At 49.7% G+C, this 19912-nt stretch overlaps 1 protein-coding gene across 2 annotated transcripts; it reads right to left on the minus strand.

Moving 5' to 3' along the window:
- Positions 1-4335: 4335 nt before the first annotated feature.
- On the minus strand, positions 4336-18176 carry ACADS (acyl-CoA dehydrogenase short chain; the record flags this gene model as incomplete). Of its 2 annotated transcripts, XM_082007902.1 has the most annotated exons (13): positions 4336-4488; positions 5146-5202; positions 5548-5643; positions 5865-6002; positions 7189-7359; positions 7632-7783; positions 8183-8294; positions 8481-8630; positions 10324-10487; positions 16295-16467; positions 16623-16734; positions 17254-17367; positions 17978-18176. In XM_082007902.1, 13 exons carry the CDS (start codon positions 18174-18176, stop codon positions 4336-4338), a joined length of 1791 nt encoding a protein of 596 aa, XP_081864028.1. The 2 variants fall into 2 exon arrangements, with proteins under 2 accessions (XP_081864028.1, XP_081864029.1); XM_082007903.1 differs by lacking the exons at positions 16295-16467; positions 16623-16734; positions 17254-17367; positions 17978-18176 and adding an exon at positions 10881-10923.
- Positions 18177-19912: the final 1736 nt, after the last annotated feature.

Below are 19912 nucleotides of genomic sequence, written 5' to 3' on the forward strand. Positions count from 1 at the left end.
AGCAAAGGTGTCGGGGAACGGACCAGAATTGTAATGTACAAACCTGTTAACAGTTCTGGAGTTGGTTTTCTGCTGCGGCTTTGAGACTAGTCAGCTTAGAAATTTTAGCTCGTATTTTGAAATTTCCCTGAGGTCACACTTAATCTTGCAAACATTATGGGTTCAGAAATGACCTGGGGTTGTCTGCCCAGCCAGTATGGGTAAAGTATGCTAGAAATGCAAGCTGGTCACTCTGTGTCTATATGGGCCGGTTGGGAACAACCTGTCAAATCTGTGCCCAGCCTGGCTGCGAGGCCGTACGGTGCTGCCAGCGGAGGCTGGGGAGCACACCAGGCTGGCCAGCGCTGCAGTTTCAGTCCTGTGACATTCAGAAGGTTTTTGCCGAGATGAACGTTTCTGGTCTTGAGCGTGGAAGTACAGTACGTTCTGTGAGAGAAGGGGGAGAAGTCATTGAGGCAATTAGGAAATACATACAGGTGGGTCGCTTCCCGAGCTCAGTACTGACCTCCTTGGAGGGGCAACTGGAGGGAAGGCTCCCAAGTATACATTTCTTTTTATACAAGTGGTGAGTGAGTGGAATTTGAAATTAATTTTTAGCTAACAGTAGTAAACTGCATTCTTAATTAAAGTTACAACACTGTCACGTTTTCTTACCTCTATTCCATTTCTTCTTGCTGTTAATTCTTACAGGTACTTTGCTTTTTTACTTCAGGATGTCTTGCAAATTTGGTATTTTTCATGCTTTCCAAGATCCCCAACACGACCTGAATGTGTGGCTGTTGCCAGGTCTGTGTGTATGAAGGCTCTCAACTTAGGCAAAATAATTTAATTTAAAATCAAAGTAACTTGTGCTATTTTTCTTATAGATAACCCTGTCAGAAAAGACTAGCAGAGGAGACTATTCTGATGTGAAAGCAACGCTACAGTAATTTCAGCAGAGTCTGGTAAAACGTTTTATACACTGCTTAAACTTGGAAGGCTGAGACTGTGTGAAATTGCGAGGTTGAGCCCTGTCCCGCTGTGCTCCGAGGAAGGTAGGTGCTTCAAAAGGGGATGCAGGCTCCAGGCAGCTCCTCATTCATGTTGGAGGACGGGCCAAGGAGCACGTGGCTCCCCAGGAAGAGTTAAGGATTTCTCACGTGTGTGTATTTAATTATGACAGCCCAGAACAGCTCGTCTCTTCCTTTAGTCTGTTGGGAGTTCACATGAAGAGATTGTGAGCTTTATATATGATGTAAAATATCTATAGACCGCAGGGGGAAGCAACGCCTCATTACTGTAACTGTTGTTTCCCAAGAAAGGATTCTAGTTCAGGCTCCCCCGCTCCATTCCCAGTAGTCTGCCTTGTAACCCATTTCATGTACCTTTGGAGCATTGTGGGGCAAAAAATACAACGTCCTTGAAAAGTGTAGCTGTGGCTTCTCTCCTTCCCCGTTTCTTTATAATTTCTGTATGACCTGATTCACCCATCTCAGTGCTCCAACTCTGCAACATTGGCTGAGTTTGTAAACTGACAAAAACTTCTGGCTTCACCTGTAAATAAACCTTTTTCTCAAAGGAAAGCCTGGCCCTACCCACGCCTAGCCAGGTTACTGCTGTCTGGGGGCGGCTCCTGGTAAGAGCTCCTTACTTAATGCTGCAAAACTCGTTTGTGTTCTGCACTTTCAGCAGTTCTGTTCTGTAACAGCCCCGAGGAGCAGACGCACATGCATTACAGCCAAAATTCTCTCAGCCAGCAGCAGCAAGGAGTAAGCTCTTCGTATCTTGCTCTGAGAAAAGCCAGCTCTTTGCTCTCGGAGCTCTGGGGCAGGCTTTGTGCATACCTATGCTATTCACCTCAAAGCAGCGCTGTGTGACAGATTACCAATCCCTGTCCGGACCTGTGGTAGCAAGGCAGGCAGCGAAAAAGCTTGTCTGAGAGACTTTGCGCCCCTAAAGCATGTTTTTAGGTAACAGCAAAAGAGAACTCCAATAGAATATCTAAAGATGTTCCTAGGCTCAGGAACCTGACTGGCGTGCTATACCTACACCAGTCATTTCTTAGCAGCTCCACCCTTTCTGTAATTTGATGATGGCAGAGGCGCAGCACTCAGCAAGTTAGCATCCAGTATGCAGCTGTGAGCCAGGTAAGCTGTAGTACTGATTTCAGAGCGAGCAAGAAGCTTGTTAACAAGGCACGCAGTGCGTGATCCACGCATTTGCAAAAGCGGGCTCTGGTCACAGGCACAGCAGCAGGGCTCTCCCAGGAGCAGTCAGTTACTTGATGCTGCCCCCCCTAAACTCTGTAGAAGGTCCACAGGGAATCTGGTACGTCTAGTTTGTAGAGTCTTCAAGTGTGTTCCCTCTGTCATCTGAAGTTTCATCTCTATTCTCCCCCATAGGTCAGCCACGGTGTGTGAACCGGGGCAACTTCACTCTGCTCTGGAGGAGAGAAGCTGCACTCAGAGTTGGTAAATGATGGAAGTGTGACGTTGAAGAGAAGCAACCTGAATGCGCTGACAGTAAAGCAGATCTAAGAAAAGCGGCTGGATGAAGAGAGGGGAAACAGTGCAGCAGGCATGGCCTAAGTAAGTGTGACTGACTGCTCTGGGTCACTGGGGATTCACCTGGACCTCAGCACAGGAGGTCGGTAAAGATGAGCACTGAACAGTATCTGCATTCCCAAAGTCCTCACTTTCCTGCAGCAAGCAGTCCTACAGCTCCTGTTCTAGCTGAGTGGCTGCAAGGAGAAGTAAGTAAGTGTAAAATAATATCACTTCCTCCTACACAAACACAGAAACGAGCCTTCAGCAATCATCAAAGCGGTGATACAGGCTGAAATCAAGCTAGAAATGCATATCGCACCCCTAGAAGCACTCCATAATTTACCACACATTCAGAGTCGGTAGAAATACTCCTGTTGAAATCACTGCCTGGCTCTGCTTCTGTTAATCCTTAGGTTTGTGAGAGCAGCAAGGAGAAATTCAAGACTTGAAGACTTTGCCCCAACATGCGGTTGCCCTCTAGCGCCCTGCAAAGGCAACAGTATTTGTACAGCTGGGACGTCTGTGCTAGCCAACGCCCGCTGCGCCTCGAAGCGTTGCCTAACTGATGCTTGCAGGCCCTGGTCGTTTATGCTCCTGTGTCTTGTGGCTGTAAGAAGATACTCTGAATGAGTTCACATCTGCATTAAAAAAAAGAAAGTGGGGACTGGTGGTCCTTTAAAATGAGGTTTTATTTGTCTTCTCTGCTCTCTTATGTGTAATAGAATCCTCCTGGTTTTCTCTTCACACATATCTAAATAAATGGCATCTCAGGAAAAGAACCCTTTACCTCTAGTGTACGCATCGTTTGGACAAGGGGGCAGGCCATACAGGCAATAGTCTTAATTCTCGCTATCTTTTCCCCGAGAATTCCCCCGTTTCTTTTGGCTGTTGAATCTTCTACAAGTTAATTTCTTGCCAAAGATAACTGATTGAGGATAAGTGCTACTGCTAAAGTTTCCTGGTAAGGTTTTCAGTGTCATCTGTTCATTTCCTAGTTGCTGCCCAAAAACACGTAGAGATTAAAGGCTGTTACTGCCACTTCCTGAACTTTCTTTCCTGTTGGTATAGTAAAAGCAGCTTTGGGAGCAGAAGTTTTTTCCATGTTTTTTAAAAAAAATCAAGTCTCGGGCATTGTAGCTTTTCTGTCCTTTGTTTTTACATCTACACAGCCAGCCTGTACGAAGAGACCTTTGTGCATAGGTAGTACCTGTGTCCTCCCGTCTGGCTCCTCTCCTGCTGAAAGTGGGGAAAAGTGCACTGCTGCAGCGATTACCTCAGCTCGGCCTGTATCCAGGTAGGAGCTCACACATAGCTGCGTCCCACACCTGAAATTCATTAAAGTCCCATCAGAAGAAGCAATGTAACCTGCAGTCTGGCACCGGCTCAGCGCCTCTAACTTTGGCACTGGTTATCAAGTACCATGTAGTGACAAATCCTTGCAAAACAGGCGGTGGCTGGGCAGCACACAAGGAGAGCTGCTGATGTTACGCTGCTGACGTTACTGAACAGCAAAGTCATTTTGTTGCAACCAAACCAAAACATGCTCCAGTTTAGGAAAAGACCTACAGTCCCCTACAAGGACAGGGTACCTCCTCCCTCCTGCACTCAGACCTAGATACAGCCTTCCATGCACCATACTGTGTCCAAAGAAGAATCGGCACATTTTAACTAGAGGTCAGTTACTCATTGGTGAGGAAAACTTCCATCCTTCCATCCTTGAATGGCCTCGTTCAAGAGGGCCAAGACTGAATCACTGTTGTGCACTGTTACGAGGCGCGCTGGGGAAATGTCTTGCGCCTAGTTGGCTGCTTCAGCTACGGTAGGCCTTCAGCAATTGACCTGCTATCACCAGTCTTTGGATCTCACTGGTCCCCTCGTAGATCTCGGTGATACGAGCGTCGCGGTAATGGCGTTCTGCTGGCATCTCCGTCACGTAGCCCATCCCGCCCAAGATCTGGATGGCCTGAAACAAAGGTAGCAGGTTAGAAAGGAAGCAGGGTCGAGGAATTTGTTTTCTACAGAACACAGCCACCTTAAAAGGAGCTAAGCCCACTGCAAGCATACCTAAGGGGGATGACACATGGGCATGATTGCAGCTCGTTTGCAGAGGAATAAACAGGATTTGAGCTGGGTAAGAGCAATACCAATGTCCCCCACAAAGAATGAATCGCTTCAGAGGTATTTGTTAGTGATCTGTGTTCAGCTAAGACATGTTTATTAAGGACAGGGGAAAATAAATGCAGACACCAGAAGTCCTGTTCCATTTGCTCACTATGTTGCAAACTTACTACTTGTCCTGACTGGTGCACCCATACTCCCTCCCACATTGCTGATCCTGCTGGCACTGGATGGAGACTGCCCTGGACAGCAGCAGGCACAGGCAGACTTTAGTAATACAGCTGCCACAGGCCAGTATAAATCTCTGCCCACCCCCCACAATCCAGGAAGGTGACGGTGTTAACCAGTTTCGGCCATATGGGTTGGTTTGTTTTTTAAATTACTTAATTAAATAAAATGTCTTAAATTCCATCCCACCTCCCCCAAGCACCTGTTGTGCGACAAACACAAACTCCCTTTCAGCATGCCGTGTATCATCAGAAATGTCAGCTGAAGTAGTTACCTGATGAGCGATGGCTGTTGCAGCTTCTGATGCAGCCAGCTTGGCCATCGCCGCTTCCTTTGAGGAAGGAAAACATCACTGAGGGTGCAGCTATCACGAAAAGGAACACCTTGCTTGCATGAGGAGCTTGAACGCTCACAGACCAGCTGTGACACCAGCAGAGACAGGCCTGGTCACTGGTGCCAGCTGACAGCGGCCGCTCTTTTCCCCTTGGCTAAAACCAGGACTCGGCTCAGCAGGCTGCCTGAGCATAGCACAGTTCAGTATCTGCTGGTGGGTTAAACACCAACAGTGCTGGCTGGGCAAGCACTGAATGCAGTGATGCTGTATATAGTGCCGTTTTCTTGCCTTGAGCTTGTGCCCAGCGCTGTCGCTGCTAGACAAATGCAAAGTTGGAAATACCTTTGTGAATGGTTTCCCATTGTCTTTCAGCATAGCAGCTCTCCAGGTCAGCAAGCGTGCACCCTCCAAGGCCACAGCCATATCAGCTAGCTTGAACTGCAACGACAAAGAACATACAGCAGACGTCTCCCACCGGAGGCCAGTAATGCTACAAAAGTATCCCCTCCATCCCAGCAACCAGTTTTAACCCTGTGTGAAAACAGAAATTACTACTTTGTTTGTCCCAGACAGTGCAAAGTGCACTGTGTGCCTGAAGCCACGCCCAAGAGCCCACATGAACTTTCCACCAGGACCAGCCCTGTCCACCTCGCTCGTACCTGCACTGCCTGTAGCTTTGTGATGGGCGACCCAAAGGCCATTCTCTTTTCAGCATAATCCACAGCACAGTCCAGAGCTGCCTGTGCTATTCCAAGAGCCTGTGAGGCAATGCCAATCCTTCCTGCATCCAGGGTTTGCTGAGAAAGACACAAGATACATGTGTTAAGTCAAGTCATACTTGATCAAAAATAGTACACTCACATTTCTGCTCTTGCTGGGAAGCTGCTGTCGCCTTAATATCCCCTGATCAGTCCTCCTTGATTCAGAATATTCCCAGTTATGCTGGAATAGAGCGCTATAAAATGTACTGGGCACTGTAGAGAGACACCAGGGGTCCAAGAAGAAAAGCAGAAAGGAGAGATAATGCTTCTTATTAGCTGGGGGAAAAAAAAAAGAGGGGGTGCAAAACAAGGGAGACAGCACAATGAGGAGCATCTGCTCTGGAAGGCGCTGAAAAGAACCCTTCAGCTTAGATCCCTGGCTCACTGTGCAGCTCATTTTACTTTAACTGAAAAAAGGAGAAAAAAAAAAAAGGAAATCTGGCCAGTTTTCCTCTTTACCCTCATCATTAGTGCACACACTGAAGTAAGTTTTTCAAAATGACTACTGCATTGAGTCAATACCCTGACTTACCTCAGACACCTCCCCATTAGGCTTTTAACTGCTTCCCTGCCTTTCAGTTGTGGACATAATGGAGTGGGCTGGTCTCCAGGGAGCTCAGCCTTTTTTAAAAAGTCAGGCCAACAAATGGTGTTTTGCCCCTACAGAGGAGAGCAATGAACACTTCCAAGGGGGAGTACGTCACAGCAGGGAACGCGCTGTTCCACAGCTGCCTGGCTCCTCAGAAGTCACACACGTGCCATAACTCAGATTTCATCCACCTTTAGATGTTACCCAGAGGCTGGCCTATGCCTCCAGGACAGCTTTCCTCTGCCAAAGTATTTAGGGAAAATGCCACGTTTTCCCTTTATCTGTGGGTATAAACTGGAGGACTAGAAGGTTGGGAGAGGAGAAAAATTAAAATACACCACCCATGCTGACACAGCACCTCAGCAGCATCAGCACTCCTTTACCTGAGAACTGCTACATTGACTCTACAAAAAAAAGTGCTGTCAAGGATCTATGGTAAATTAATGATTCATCAAGCTGTATGAATGAGTTCTCCCACATTGGTAAGACAGGTCAACTGCTTCATGTTACACAGAAAACTTATGCTAGTGGTTCTCACCGAAGAGATCGAAAGTCTGAGAATGGTTTTGAAAATGGCAAGCTTGGGAACTACTGCTTTACCCAACCACAGCTGCACCCTGATCCGCCTCTTACCATGGCGATTTTGAAGCCCATTCCCAGCTGCCCCAGTAGGTTGGCCTTGGGTATCCGACAATCCTCAAATATCAGGTTAGCAGTGGAAGAGGCACGGATTCCCAGCTTGTCTTCTTTCTTCCCCAGTGACAGCCCAGCAGTTGGCATGGGAACCAGGAACGCGCTAATGCCCTGCAACAAGACCCAAACTCTTAGAAATGGTGCCAACTTCACGCTTACCCAGCTGTCAACAGGCTTCCTCCAAACATTTTTCCTAGAAGCCACATGTCTAGGTATCCAGGAGAAGGGAGGGGAGAGCCAAGACAGAACAAAGCCAGCACACATCCGCCTCTCTGCTCAATGCCTGCAAAGCTCTAGAGAGTCCCCAGAGCCTTTTCAAAGTGCTTCTCCTGCACAATCCCTTTACTCCCGTCCCTTTTTCCCAACTGACCCACTGAATGCACCTTGTGTTTCAGGGATTTATCGGTAGTAGCAAACACCACGGTGGCCGAGGCATCCCAGGCATTGGTGATCCAGGCCTTAGTACCATTCAGAACCCACTCGTCACCATCCAGGCGTGCCACTGTGGATGCTGCACCTGCATCACTGCCATTTCCTGAGCAAGGCACCAGCAAACAAAACTCACAATCAGTGTCAGCCTGGGGCACAAAGCCACCCCACGTCCACACCCCTACTGTCAGCTCACAGCCCCCCTTGCAACTGCAGCAGTGTCGGCACCATCCCTCCCAGAGGGCCCAAACAGGAAGAGGAAAGGCCCATGTGTCTAAGATACGTCCATCTCCACAGCTCTGCTCACACAGAGCGGATGAAAATTTTCAGTGTGGACCACGGGGACAGCAGTTAATGCCTTGAGCACTGAGACTTCTTTTACACAGAATTGCTATAAACCACCTTTCCAGAAACTGTTACAAACCTAAAGTCCATCCTAAACCTAAGTAAAGAAGCTACCCTATGTTCTTTACAACGGGAACAGTAACAGTAACAGTCACATCACCTGGTTCACTAAGGGCAAAACATCCAATTTTATCCCCACCGGTGAAGGGAGCAATCCACTTGTGCTTCTGTTCTTCAGAACCAAACTTGAGTATTGGCCCTAAATACAGAGACTTTAAGAATTGAGAGTTGAGTTAGTGCCTCTTGAAGGTACAAGCAATCCAGTAACTAACTAATGTCTAAGTGCTCTCCAACACACCAGAACCCGACACAGGAACAGATCCCATTTCTCCCAGTAATCCCCTTGACGCCAGACTGGGTTCCACACCTGTCCCTCACACACAGCCTGAGACACTTACATTATTGACGCTAACAATGACACCCGTGGACGCACAGCCCCTGCTGATCTCCTCCACAGCAATGGAATAGGCCAGGTAGTCGAGGCCTGCTCCTTTGTACTGCTCCGGCACGTCCATAGCCAGCAGTCCTAAGCCACCCATCTTCTTCACCTGCACGCAGGGAACCAAGAAGTGAGATCCTCTGCACCACCAGTGTCCCAGCAAATACACGCAGACACATAGAGGTAAAGACAGGTCACAGCAGGGCTACACATGGAGGAAAAGATGCATATAACTGCTGATGAAATGGGAATCTGACTGTATGAACTGACGACTTCAACAAGAGCTGTATGCAGTCACTGTTGCCTAAGACAAGGTTCTTGCTTATTTAAAGAGCTCTCTTCAGTACCAGGAAGGTCGGATCCTTTCGAAGGTAAAACAGGGAGAGACAATCCCACCGGCATTTCTTCAGCCTCCCACCAAAGCTTTTCCCCTTGCATGCCTCCTGTCAGTTGGAAGCTCTCAATAGGAAATCCAGCTGATAAAAATAATTAGAACTTTACCTTTGATTCTGCTGAGCTTCAGCCTAGGGCTGCACAAGGAAAGAATTTTACAGAATGAATGACCCACAGAACAGTTTGCAAGGTGATTTTTTTCATTCCCATTAAAGCCAGGTCTTGCTTCCCAGAGAATGTAGTTGTTGGTTACATTCCAAATTATTCCCCCCCTAGTTCCTCACCTGGACCCCTGGCTTCTTAACAGTTAGGTCTTCAGAGCACTGACTGTCTCTTGGTAACATTGGGCAACATACAACAGAAAAAACGAGCTTTCCTTTGTTTTTATATTTAAGATAGCAAGCTTTTGGTGTTGCAGAAATAAGCGTACTACCAGTCTCTCCTTGGTTTAATAGGACCCAGGAGGAATTTTTAAGCAAATTTTTTCCCTCCAGCACGGGCACCCAAAACACTAGTTCTTCACATCAAATCCAGAGGATGACAAAAGACAGCAACTAGTCCTACGTATGTTGCTTTATCTTAATAAAGACTGTTTACATTTTGAATTTTCCCCTACACATTTATGTGAAAAGACTGAAAATCAAATGTAAAATTCTCAGGTAACAGCAAAGAGGAAAGTATTTTCTTCCTTAGAGTGAGTATGACTTTCCTGGCTATCTTCCTTACTCCTCAATAGAAAGAGGGGTGTATGACAAAACTCACATGCCTCTGACTGTGCTTGCTTGCAGCCTTTTGGCTAGCGTAACAGTGTATATTTTCTGGAGCTTAGTATTTCATTGCAATGAAACAGGTGAGTTAGTCTGCTCAACACAGCACATAATGTACTGCTGTGTCTGTACTGCCTTCCACAAGAGAAATCACAGGTTCGATTGGAATCTCAGTTTCTTCACAGCCCCAGAAGATGACCAACATGCATCTCCTATCTCCTGATCACTTCTTTTCACCACCTGAAATGCACGCAGGTCATCTACGCTTCCTCACTATAAGCCATTTTTATGGTTATGTGCAGTCTATAAAATTATTTCATTGATTTTGTAAGTCAGTCGTATTATAGCCCACAGAAAATTCAGTAAGAGAACTGAAAATTCAATGGTACTACAGCCAGATACAGAGAAACACAAGTAAAGATAAAGAGCTCAACATGTCCTGTGGGCATTGCAACTTCCAGACTCAAAGACCTCTCCCACAAGTTGGTCTAAACTTCAGTTTTCTACTAAGCCAGGCCTTAATGTACATTTTGCTTCAGGCCCGGGTGGTCCTGCCGCAGCAGCAGCAGAGGGAAGAGTAGGGGTCCGGACAAGTCAGTCCGCCCCTCTGGTGGCCACCTCCCGGCGGGAGCAGCACGCTACCTGCTCGGCCGGGAAGCGGTGCTCCTTATCCAGCTGAGCTGCCAGAGGCATCAGCTCCTTTTCCGCGAAGTCCCGGCACGTCTGACGCAGCATCTGATGGGTTTCTGGCAGCTCCGCCGTCTGGTACACCGTGTGCAGCCGGCGGAAGCATCCGAAGGCCAGTGCTGAAAGGAAGGAAGGAAAGGAATTAAACGCTGTTGTTCCCCTTCACGCCCGGGGAAAGCGGGGGGCTTGAGGAGGCTATGAAACTGGCCCCGGAGGGCCCCGGTCGCAGGTGGGACTCGGGCAACGCGGCAGGGGGCCTCCCCGGAGCGACACTTTTCGCCCCGGCAGCGGGGCCGCGGGAGCCGGGAGCGCAACCGGGGCACGGAGGGCCGGTGTCTCAGCTGAAGGGCGGCGGTGCCGCCCCGCCGCGGCTGAGGGGACCCGCCTCAGGCCCTGAAGGGCACGGGGGCGCCGCCTCCCGCGCAGGCCGCGGCCCCTTCCCACCCCTCCTCGCGTGGCCCGCAGCCCCCCAAGCAGCCGCGGCGGAGCGAGGCCGAGCCCGGCGCCCTCACCCCTGGGCGCCCCGCCGCCGCGGGCCAGGAACGCCGCCGCCATGGCCGCCTCAGGGGAGCGCGAGCAGCGGAGAAACGGCGCACGCGCGGGCGGCGAGTGCAGCGCCCCCTCGCGGCGCAGCCTCTCCAGCCCCGCCCCCCGCTCGGGCCCCGCCCCCCGACTGGGCAGCGCCTGTGCGAAAACGGGAGGTTTCTTTATTACTATTGCTGGTGACAAAATCACGTTTATACAAATACATCCTCACCCGGGCACCGCGCCGCGGGGGGCAGAGGGGCCGCCGGCACCGTGCTGGCACCAGAGAGGGAGCCGGTGACGCCAGAACCCCGGGCACAGCTGCCGCAGCTGCGAAGGGCCAGGGGAGGAACGCCCGAAGGGGACAGCACAGAGGAGGTTGACGCGCCAGCAGCCCAAAGGCCACACTGAGATATACAAATACGTGTCCTGCAACAGCACGGAGATCCAGGCAGACAGAGACGGCGTTTGCTGGTGTTCGTTTTTCCGAGGAGGAGGTGATGATTCTGCCAGGCAGCCGTCCCTTCGCCTTGCCCTTGCCATAACGCTACAGCAAGATGGCAGTGCTTGAGTCCCAGGCTTACACCCGGTACCAGGCCACCCTCTGGGGTAGCACGAGGCTCGGTAGCTCGATGTGACGGGACAAGCAGGGCAGAAGGCAAACACCGAGAAACAGGTGAAGAGGATGTAATGAAACACAGAGCTGAGAAATAGAGTTACCATGTTTGGACGTTACTGATTCACCATTACCACCTTCCTCATTCATTTCTGCCTTCTAAAAACTTGTTTTATTCTTCCTGAACCCTCGGATAAGTGGAATAAACATCCTCAAGCACCACAGAGGAGGCTGCTGCTGCTTCTCTACAGCAAAAGAGATTGAAAATCCTAAAGAAAACACACGAAGGAAGATACTTCCTACCAAAACAGAGGACAAGGACAGCAGTACCCAGTCCATACGACAAGAGATGACCTTCCTTCACTAGGTGCAGTATGTATTCCTCAGTCAATCATGAAAATAGCTGTCCAGGAAGCTTGGACCTCAAAAATGTGAAAAAGAGGTCTGGTCCTAATAGGACAAATACTGGAAAGATTTAGCATGAGTTTGTGGGTTTGGTCCCTTTTTTTGTTAGAACACAGTATGATCCCAAGCATTTTCTCTTTCCAACTCCGTACACAGCCTTGGAGAATATGTCTGCACAGACACCTTTTTCGTTGTTCAAACTTTAACCGACCAAAAGCATCTCCCTTGTGTTCAGCATCCAGCTAGGACAGATCATCCATCCCACAAGGATGAGCTCCCATTGGAATATCTTCCTAGCTCACTGGCATGAGTAGCCTTGACCCATCATTAAAGCATCAGAGCACATAATCCAGAAGGAAGATGCTCTGTTAAACCATGTTTACCAAGGACATCATCCCTGCCACAAAGAGAAGACACTTTACAGAAAGCATCTAAGAGAAAAGGAACCTTAGGGAAGTGGCCAAAGTGGGGACAGGAGTTTGGAAATCCCTGACTTTCTGGATTAAAATCAACTTTTTCAGTGCTGGGTTGCCCTCTTGTAGGGACTCTTTTTTCTGCAGCATGCTTTTTGGGCAAAGACCTGCTAATCTGGCAAAGTAAACAAATTCAGCTAGGATCCAAGGGGTGCTACTGCTGCCCGCAAGTCTTCCGATTTTCCTCCAGTCTTCCTTTTCTTATTGCTGAATAGCTGATATATTCACCAGTGGGAAAGCAACTGCTTCAATGCTTTTTTTCCTCATCACTACTGGCAGAGGTAATGACTAAAGACAGGAATACATTTTCCTATAAGCATCAAATGCCTCAGTTACATTTGGCAAAGTGCTCTCTTGCTGTCAGTTGCATTCTGCAAAGCAGCGGCAGATGGCACCCACACCCCTACAAACACCCCGACGGTGCAGAGCTGCACGCTGGCCACTACAAACAGCTCACGCAAGTTGGCCTTTGCCCGTACAGTAATTTCTGCTGCTCACTCTGGCAACAGTCCATCCTCCTTTTAAGAACCTTTACACAGTGACATAGAAAACAGACGGGAATCATCACACCCATAAAAGCAAGAGGTTGCCTCATACAGAAAATGAGATAAAAGTAACATTTAAAGGCACCTGTGTTTATACTACATACAAATTCAGCTCAATATGCTACAGTTTCCCAGGGAATAACAGCAGGCTCTTCAGACCCTATCTGAGCATCTCTGAACATTTCAGGATGAAAAACACACTCCAGGCCTTGTCACAAGTAACTACCTGTTCTTCCATCAAAACAAATGTTTCCCACCTCAACGGCATGGCACAAGGCCTTCTGAAGACACTACAAGAGGTAGCTCAAGCTCCACCTTACAAGCAGGTTTAACTAATTCTGAAATAACCAAACAAGATTGCCTAAGTGCCTTTGGAGATGCTGGAGGGGATTGATGGTAGCAGAATTGCTCTTCATCTTTCAACCACACAGACCTTGCCCCTCCACATTCCCAAGACATTTGTTGTGGTTGCTAATGATTAATGCTCCACCCAGAACAGGTCATTTGTTGTGGTTAATCATAATTAAATATCTTCCCAAGAGCTGGAGATTCTTTCATGGCTGCCACCCCACATACTCTCACTGCTTACCCTGATGCCAACTTATCTTCTATGCCAAAAAGTTATCGTCATTAATCTGCGAGGTAAAGGCAGTGGTTTCCTATTGCTGTCTATGCATTAAGAGGCTCCAAGGCTGCGACACCCACGGCACTTAATCCTGCTAAAGCAAGAACTATGCCAAATCTTACTTAATACAACAGGTAACCAACTGTGTTCACCAAGGAGTTAGGTTTCAAATGTCTCAAGGAACAAATGGAACTAATACTAGCAAATGTCTCTAGTCTAGATACAACCTAACTCACATGTACAAGAGACACTACTGACCAGCCCAGAGAGGGGACAGGAAAAATGCCAGTCTTGAGAGCCAGCAAATTAAGCAGAAAAGGGTTCTGTTAGCTGAGATTTTGCATGGTCAGGAGCTGGGCCCCAGCATGGCTGCTGGGAAGACATGGGTCACCTCTTCCCACTGCATGATGCTATTTGCTATTGCCAGATCCCAAATGCAGCTGTGAAATACAGCCCCTGGTCTGGTGGTAACTAACTTGGCAGAAGAACTTCCTAAACCATAAATAAGCAGCTACGTAAGCAAAGCAGCAATGAGAGCTCAATTAAAAAGACAGCCATGTCAATTCTCACTCTGTAAGAATCTCACTCTGTAACACTGAGTGATTTGACCTGGGGAGCTTTTAGCTACTAATACCCCAACTGAAACAAGCAAATGAGCTGGTAACACCACTGTCTCTCCTTGCAGCACCTCTGACAGACCATTCAGGTTTAAAAGTATAAAGATTGAAGTCTAGGAAGCTCTGCTTCCTACACATTTTTCAATTGATTTTCCACATTCTCCCTTTTCCCTCTAGGCCTCACTAGACTGACACCTCCCCTTCACCCCAACTAGACTAACAATGTGCTGTCGATCTAAACAGCAATATATTCTGTAGCAAGACCCAAAATTCCTACATAAAGGGAAGCAGGAGAAATGGTTAATACAGTGAGATTAACTTCAGCTCTAAGATCGAGCCCTGAGCTCCATAATTCAACAATTTGCTCACAAGAGCTCAAATAGAAATGCCATCAGACTGACTTGATGACCAACCTGGATAAAGCCCCTTTTTCCTGCCTATCTCACATCTCTAGTGAAATCTCTGGAAAGACACAGATTAAACTGTTCTCAGGGGCAGCTCAGGCCCCCGGAGGCAGAAGGAAGATTCCTGCACTGCTTAGAAGCTGAATTAGTCTCTTATCTTTCCCACTGGAGAATATTGGGATGCACCCTAAAAAGCAATGCTCAGCCCTCTCAGCCATGCTACAAACTAAACCACTAAAGAGATGATCCATCCAACTGAAGAAGAAATCTGCTCTTCAGGCATCGCTGGCTAACTGAAGGGGGAAAACTTTCCTGCTAAGAAATAGCTTACCCAAACTATGTGACCTCTTGAAAGAGGGTAGTCACCCAAAAGGTGACACATCAGAAGCACTAAAAGTGCAACCTAGCTATAAAGACTGTAACAGCAATAATTTTCTAACAGTGCCTCTGATCCATGACCTAATCAAGGAACCAGAAGGTAACCAGAAACAGAAAATGAGAGGCAGGATATGTTGAGTGTCAGATAGAGAAGTGTTGCAGGGAGATTTCCTTTACTTTCATGAGCTGTCATCCTTGCTTCATGTTTTCAGCCTCGTGCAAGAAGAAAAGGTTTGGCAAGAAGCCTTGTTGACAGCAACTCCAGTCCGCTCCTGGACATCTGGAACGGTTAACGGCATCACAGCATCCAGTGGACATAGAATGATTACTGTCCTCCATTGTAAGCATAGTCGGCCTTGTTGTGCATAATCAACTTGTTGTCCACAAAGTAAAAGCTGTCTGAGCGGGTCTCGTATGGATTTTCAACCATCAGACGGACTGTGAAAGAGAAAGCTCAATTACATTCAAAAGCCTGCCACACTCCACTGGGCAGCACAAACTCAGAGTAAAAAGGACTCTGCCACTTTGCTGGATTTACCAAGCTGATGCTCTGCCCTACCCAAGTAAAAGAAGCAAACTGCTCTGCTGAGCATGCTTCAATAGCTCTAGCCTGCCCCTTCCTATTCTTCTTACTCACAGGACAAGTGCTGTCAAAAGCAAACAAAGAGGGATGGAGTAATCTCACACAAGACGACCTTAGAAACTGCCAGAGCCACCATTAGAGCAGAGCAGCAATCACATCTGCAAGCAGAGAGGTAGCAATCTGCAAACGAAAAAGTGGTGGCACTCCCCACACGTACACAGGCGGGGTACAAACTCTGCATCCAGGCAGCCACAGAAGGGCCTATGTGCTCTGCCCCATCCACCCCCTGAGGTTAAACATACCCTGTGCAATATATATTTGCAGAGATCTTGGTAGGCTCAAAAACACACCTCTCAGAGAAAAGACAGTTCTGTCCCAAAGCAGGAGGCTCAAGCCCTAACAAGCAAGTACTGAAAACAGATGTGTGCCTACCAAGAAAACCCTTTTTCAGGGTTTTGTTATCTTCTGGGCAACACTGTTAGGCATCAGGCGTGTCAGCCCTGTGACTCTGATCAGTTCTTGCAGCCTGTGACTTGAAAACACAGGTTGTTTTAGGATTTCATTTTCAAAGGAGGATTTGCAGCGCAAATCTGTAATTCAGTTAAGATTACACACAGCTTAAACCAGGAACCTGTATCTATCTATTCCTGTCCCCCATCCCAGTCACAACTTCTTTGACAAGTAGAGAAAGGGAGAAAGCGAGCATATGCACACACACAAACAACACAACTCAGTGTGGGAAAGGAGATACTTACTAAGGTCTTCTGAGAGCTGAGGGAATTCATAAATGTGTTCACACGTGTTCCTGCTGCTGGGGATGCAGAAGCCAAAATCAAAGTCAAAGTTCTTCAGCAAGCGATCTCGGAAGTAATGTCTCTCAATCATTCGAAAGTTTGACACTGGCTTTTCTCCCACTGTGAATTCCACTCTGTATGCAAGAAGTAGGAAAAAACAGCTAAGACAACATACCTCTTGTAGTGTAAGATGGGTTCTCTCTAGTCTTTGACTCAGTTTTGTTATAAGATGTCAAGCAACACTTCGTAAACATCTGATTCTCCCTTCTTTTCTATAACTCATACTCACGTTGCACCAACAGTCCGAAGACGGAGAAAGGCTGGGGTGAACTGGTAACGAACAAAGCGGCCTGCACTAGCGTCCAGTTCACCGTTGTCATCTTCATCCTCATCATCTTGCTCTAGAAAACACACCAGCTCAGAGTTATTCTGCTAATAGCATACCCATTAAGGTAATACTGTCTAGTGGGTGTATCAGGACAAGCTGGCTATTACTTATGCACTGAACATATAAAGATATTTAATAATTGGTCTGAGACTCATACTAGCACTAAGTAATACAGAAAAGATCTGCTATGACAGTAGGCAGAGCCTTGATGGCTCTGGAGCTGAAAACACCCTCAACATCATAGGATATCCCCCCTCGAAATTGCCAAAGCACATGAAAGAAACTCCGTATCATAACCAGCCAACAATGGATGATTTGCAGTTGATAATACTCCCTCGTCTCATGGTAATCACTTCACATTTTTATGACAAGTTTCTCAGCAGAGGTAAACTCAGTCCTATGCTTAAAGGAGAGGAATTTAGTCCCCAGGATATACTGAAGGACCCTTATGCTTGCTTTGCATAGGTCCCGCCTTGCAACTTCTCAGCTGCCCCAGTCTCTCTGGCCTCTCTGCAATGCTAGCATGACATACCTGAAGCAGATGGCTTTGCAATTTCAAACAGCACTGTTCCAGTTTCAAGGTCCCGGATTTTAAACCTGGTGAAGTCAATGTTGTAAATGTTGTCCTCAGGTTTGCATAAATAATCTAGAAGAGAAAGAAAACATATAGTAGCATTTCAAAAGATCTCTGAGCAATTACCAAAGGAATTTCTTTTTGTGCTAGCCCCAGCCCGTTAAGATACGTACTGCAAGTTGTTTTGCAGATGCTTCAGGAAAAGCGGGACAAAATTGAGGCTAGAAGAAACAAAGGCACACTAGGAGCCAGGTAGCAGAGCAAGAAAAGGAAGGGATCAGGACACAACAGCAGAGATCAGCAGCCCGGTGACAAACAAAAAACCCTACCCCCTCCAACCCCCAAACTTTCTGGAAGTTGTAACAAAGCTGACGGCAGAAGCACACCGCGCTGCTGCAGCCACCGCGCACACTCCTCAGCCGCTTCCAACGCCAGCGCACCGGCGGGCAGCACTAATCCGGGTCGCTCAAGCTCCGCCGCTCCCGCCGCCCTCCCCTCCGCCCGGGGGCGCAGAGCGGCCCAGCTCCGCGACCCCGGCTGCGCAGCCCCCTCCGCCGCGGCCGAAGGGGGATTAACGGTGTCCGCCCGGGACCGCGGGGCCAGCCGGACCCCGGCCGAGCGCTGCCGGCCCGAGGCGCCCCCTCCCCGGGCCCGCCGTCCGCGCTCCCCGGCCCGCACTCACTCTCCGTCACCCGGCACAGCCCCAGGACGTGCTCGGGCCGGACGGTCTCCAGCGCCAGCAGCTCGGACTCGGTCCACGGCGGCCGCGGCGCCGCGTCGGCCGAGCCGCGCCGCCCCCGCAGGCGGCTGAGCGCCCCCCCGGTCCCTGACGGCGGCTTCCTCTCCGGCCCCGCCGCCGCCCTCGCCTTCGAGCCGCTCATCGCCCCGCCGCCGCCAAGATGGCCGCCGCCTCCCTCGGTAGCTATGGGAGCGAGGGGCGGGGCCGTGGCGGGTCAAAGGGCGCGGGCTGCCTGGCAACGAGAGGGGCTCCGAAGCTAAGCAGGGCCCGCCGCGGGCGTGGCCGGAAGGGGGACCCGGAGACCGCGTCGCGACCCGCCGCTGGCAGAGCCCCGGCACCGAGCACCCACCTTGCGGGCGCCCTCGGCCCAGGGCGGCGGCACCTCCCTCCCGGGGCTACACACCGCGGGCGGATGGCGGTGCGACGGTACGGGTGGAAAAGCTGGGAACTACCTGAGAAGAAGAAACACAAAAACCAAACAAAACCACCCCCCCACCCGAGCAGCACCCCCCCTCCCCCGCTGCCCCCGGGCGGCCTGCACCCCGCTGCTGCCGCACCACCCAGGCAGCCGGGGATCACCCCCTCGCTGCACAGCGTGGGCACCTGTGTCTCTCCTTAATTAAATCACGGTCCAAATCCTGCAGCACAGCGGCTAATTACAGAGAGCAGGTATCCCCCCAGAGAGCCCTGGTCTTAGGGAACGGTGGGAGGCACTTTTCGGGATGCAGCCGCGAGCTGGTGGGCTGTCAGCATGGGGGTGCCATGGAGTGCACGCCCCACCTGCTGCCCTGGCCTGGGGACACCCCAGCCGCTGTCCCTGGGGCAGCTGGGACCCAGATCCTGGCAGGGATGGTGACCAGCACCGTGTGCCCCGAGGAGGGTTGCCCAGGGAGTGCCTGTGCCCTGCCACACTCTCCCCGGGTCAGCCAGCCTCCAGCCATGCCACTGTCACCCCAGCCCCAGCTCCCCATGAGCACACATCAGAGGGGCAGTGGCCGATGTCAAACGAGTCTCCTGAGCCTGGCAGGAGGGATCGGGGAGGTCCCATGGGAACATCACACTGAGGAAAGGATGCATGCCCCTAGCCTGCAGTAGGTACTTAAGAGTTGCCAAAAGTCACCTCCAGCCCTTCAGGGAACTGGGGCAAGAAACGAAACATCTGCGTCCTCTTTTCAGACTCCAGCCAACACTCAACACCCTCAAGATGACTGGAAACAGATTTAGAGCAGTGGCTAGTGACGTTTGCTGCTGCTTGCAGGTAGCACACACCTGCTACTGCCAACCGAATGCTATTTGAAACAAGCTGGCCCAAAGGGGCTACTCTGCCCTAGGAAGGACAGACCAGAGAACCCAGGCTGTCTGCAAGAGCAGCTGCTCTGCACGGGGCCAGGGTCCCTTGCCACCCGAGAGCAGGCACCTAGAGGAGGAAGGTGCCGCTTTCCCTCTGCCTCAGCTACAGCCCCTTCTGACCGCCTCTGACGCAGTTTCAAGCTGAAATCGGGGCAGCTTGCAAAACCCCAGAAGGTAGATTACATCTCTGGTGTTCCTGATCTGAGCAGGAAGCAACGAGGTCCACATCAGCACTTTTAAGAGGATGTTGTACCTTTCAACTTGCACTTAATCACCCAAAACAACTGGCAAGAGAATACTGGAGCTGTACTGGAGGCAGGCAGCGGCAGGGAGAGGCTCTGGGCTGCAGCAGTGGTGGGATGTTAAACTGCATCTCGGAAGCAGCCTGCTGTCCCCTCTGCAGTGCAGCCAGTCTCGGCCTCCGCACCACCAGCTGTAAAGCAGTGGGGACTGCTCCATCCCCACCGTTAGAAAAGAGGGACCACCTCATCCAAGTGACAATATAATTGTTTATTTTCCTTTAACACA

The sequence above is a fragment of the Phaethon aethereus genome, assembly GCF_964289735.1.
Source record: "Phaethon aethereus genome assembly, chromosome: 17".
NCBI lineage: Eukaryota > Metazoa > Chordata > Aves > Phaethontiformes > Phaethontidae > Phaethon > Phaethon aethereus.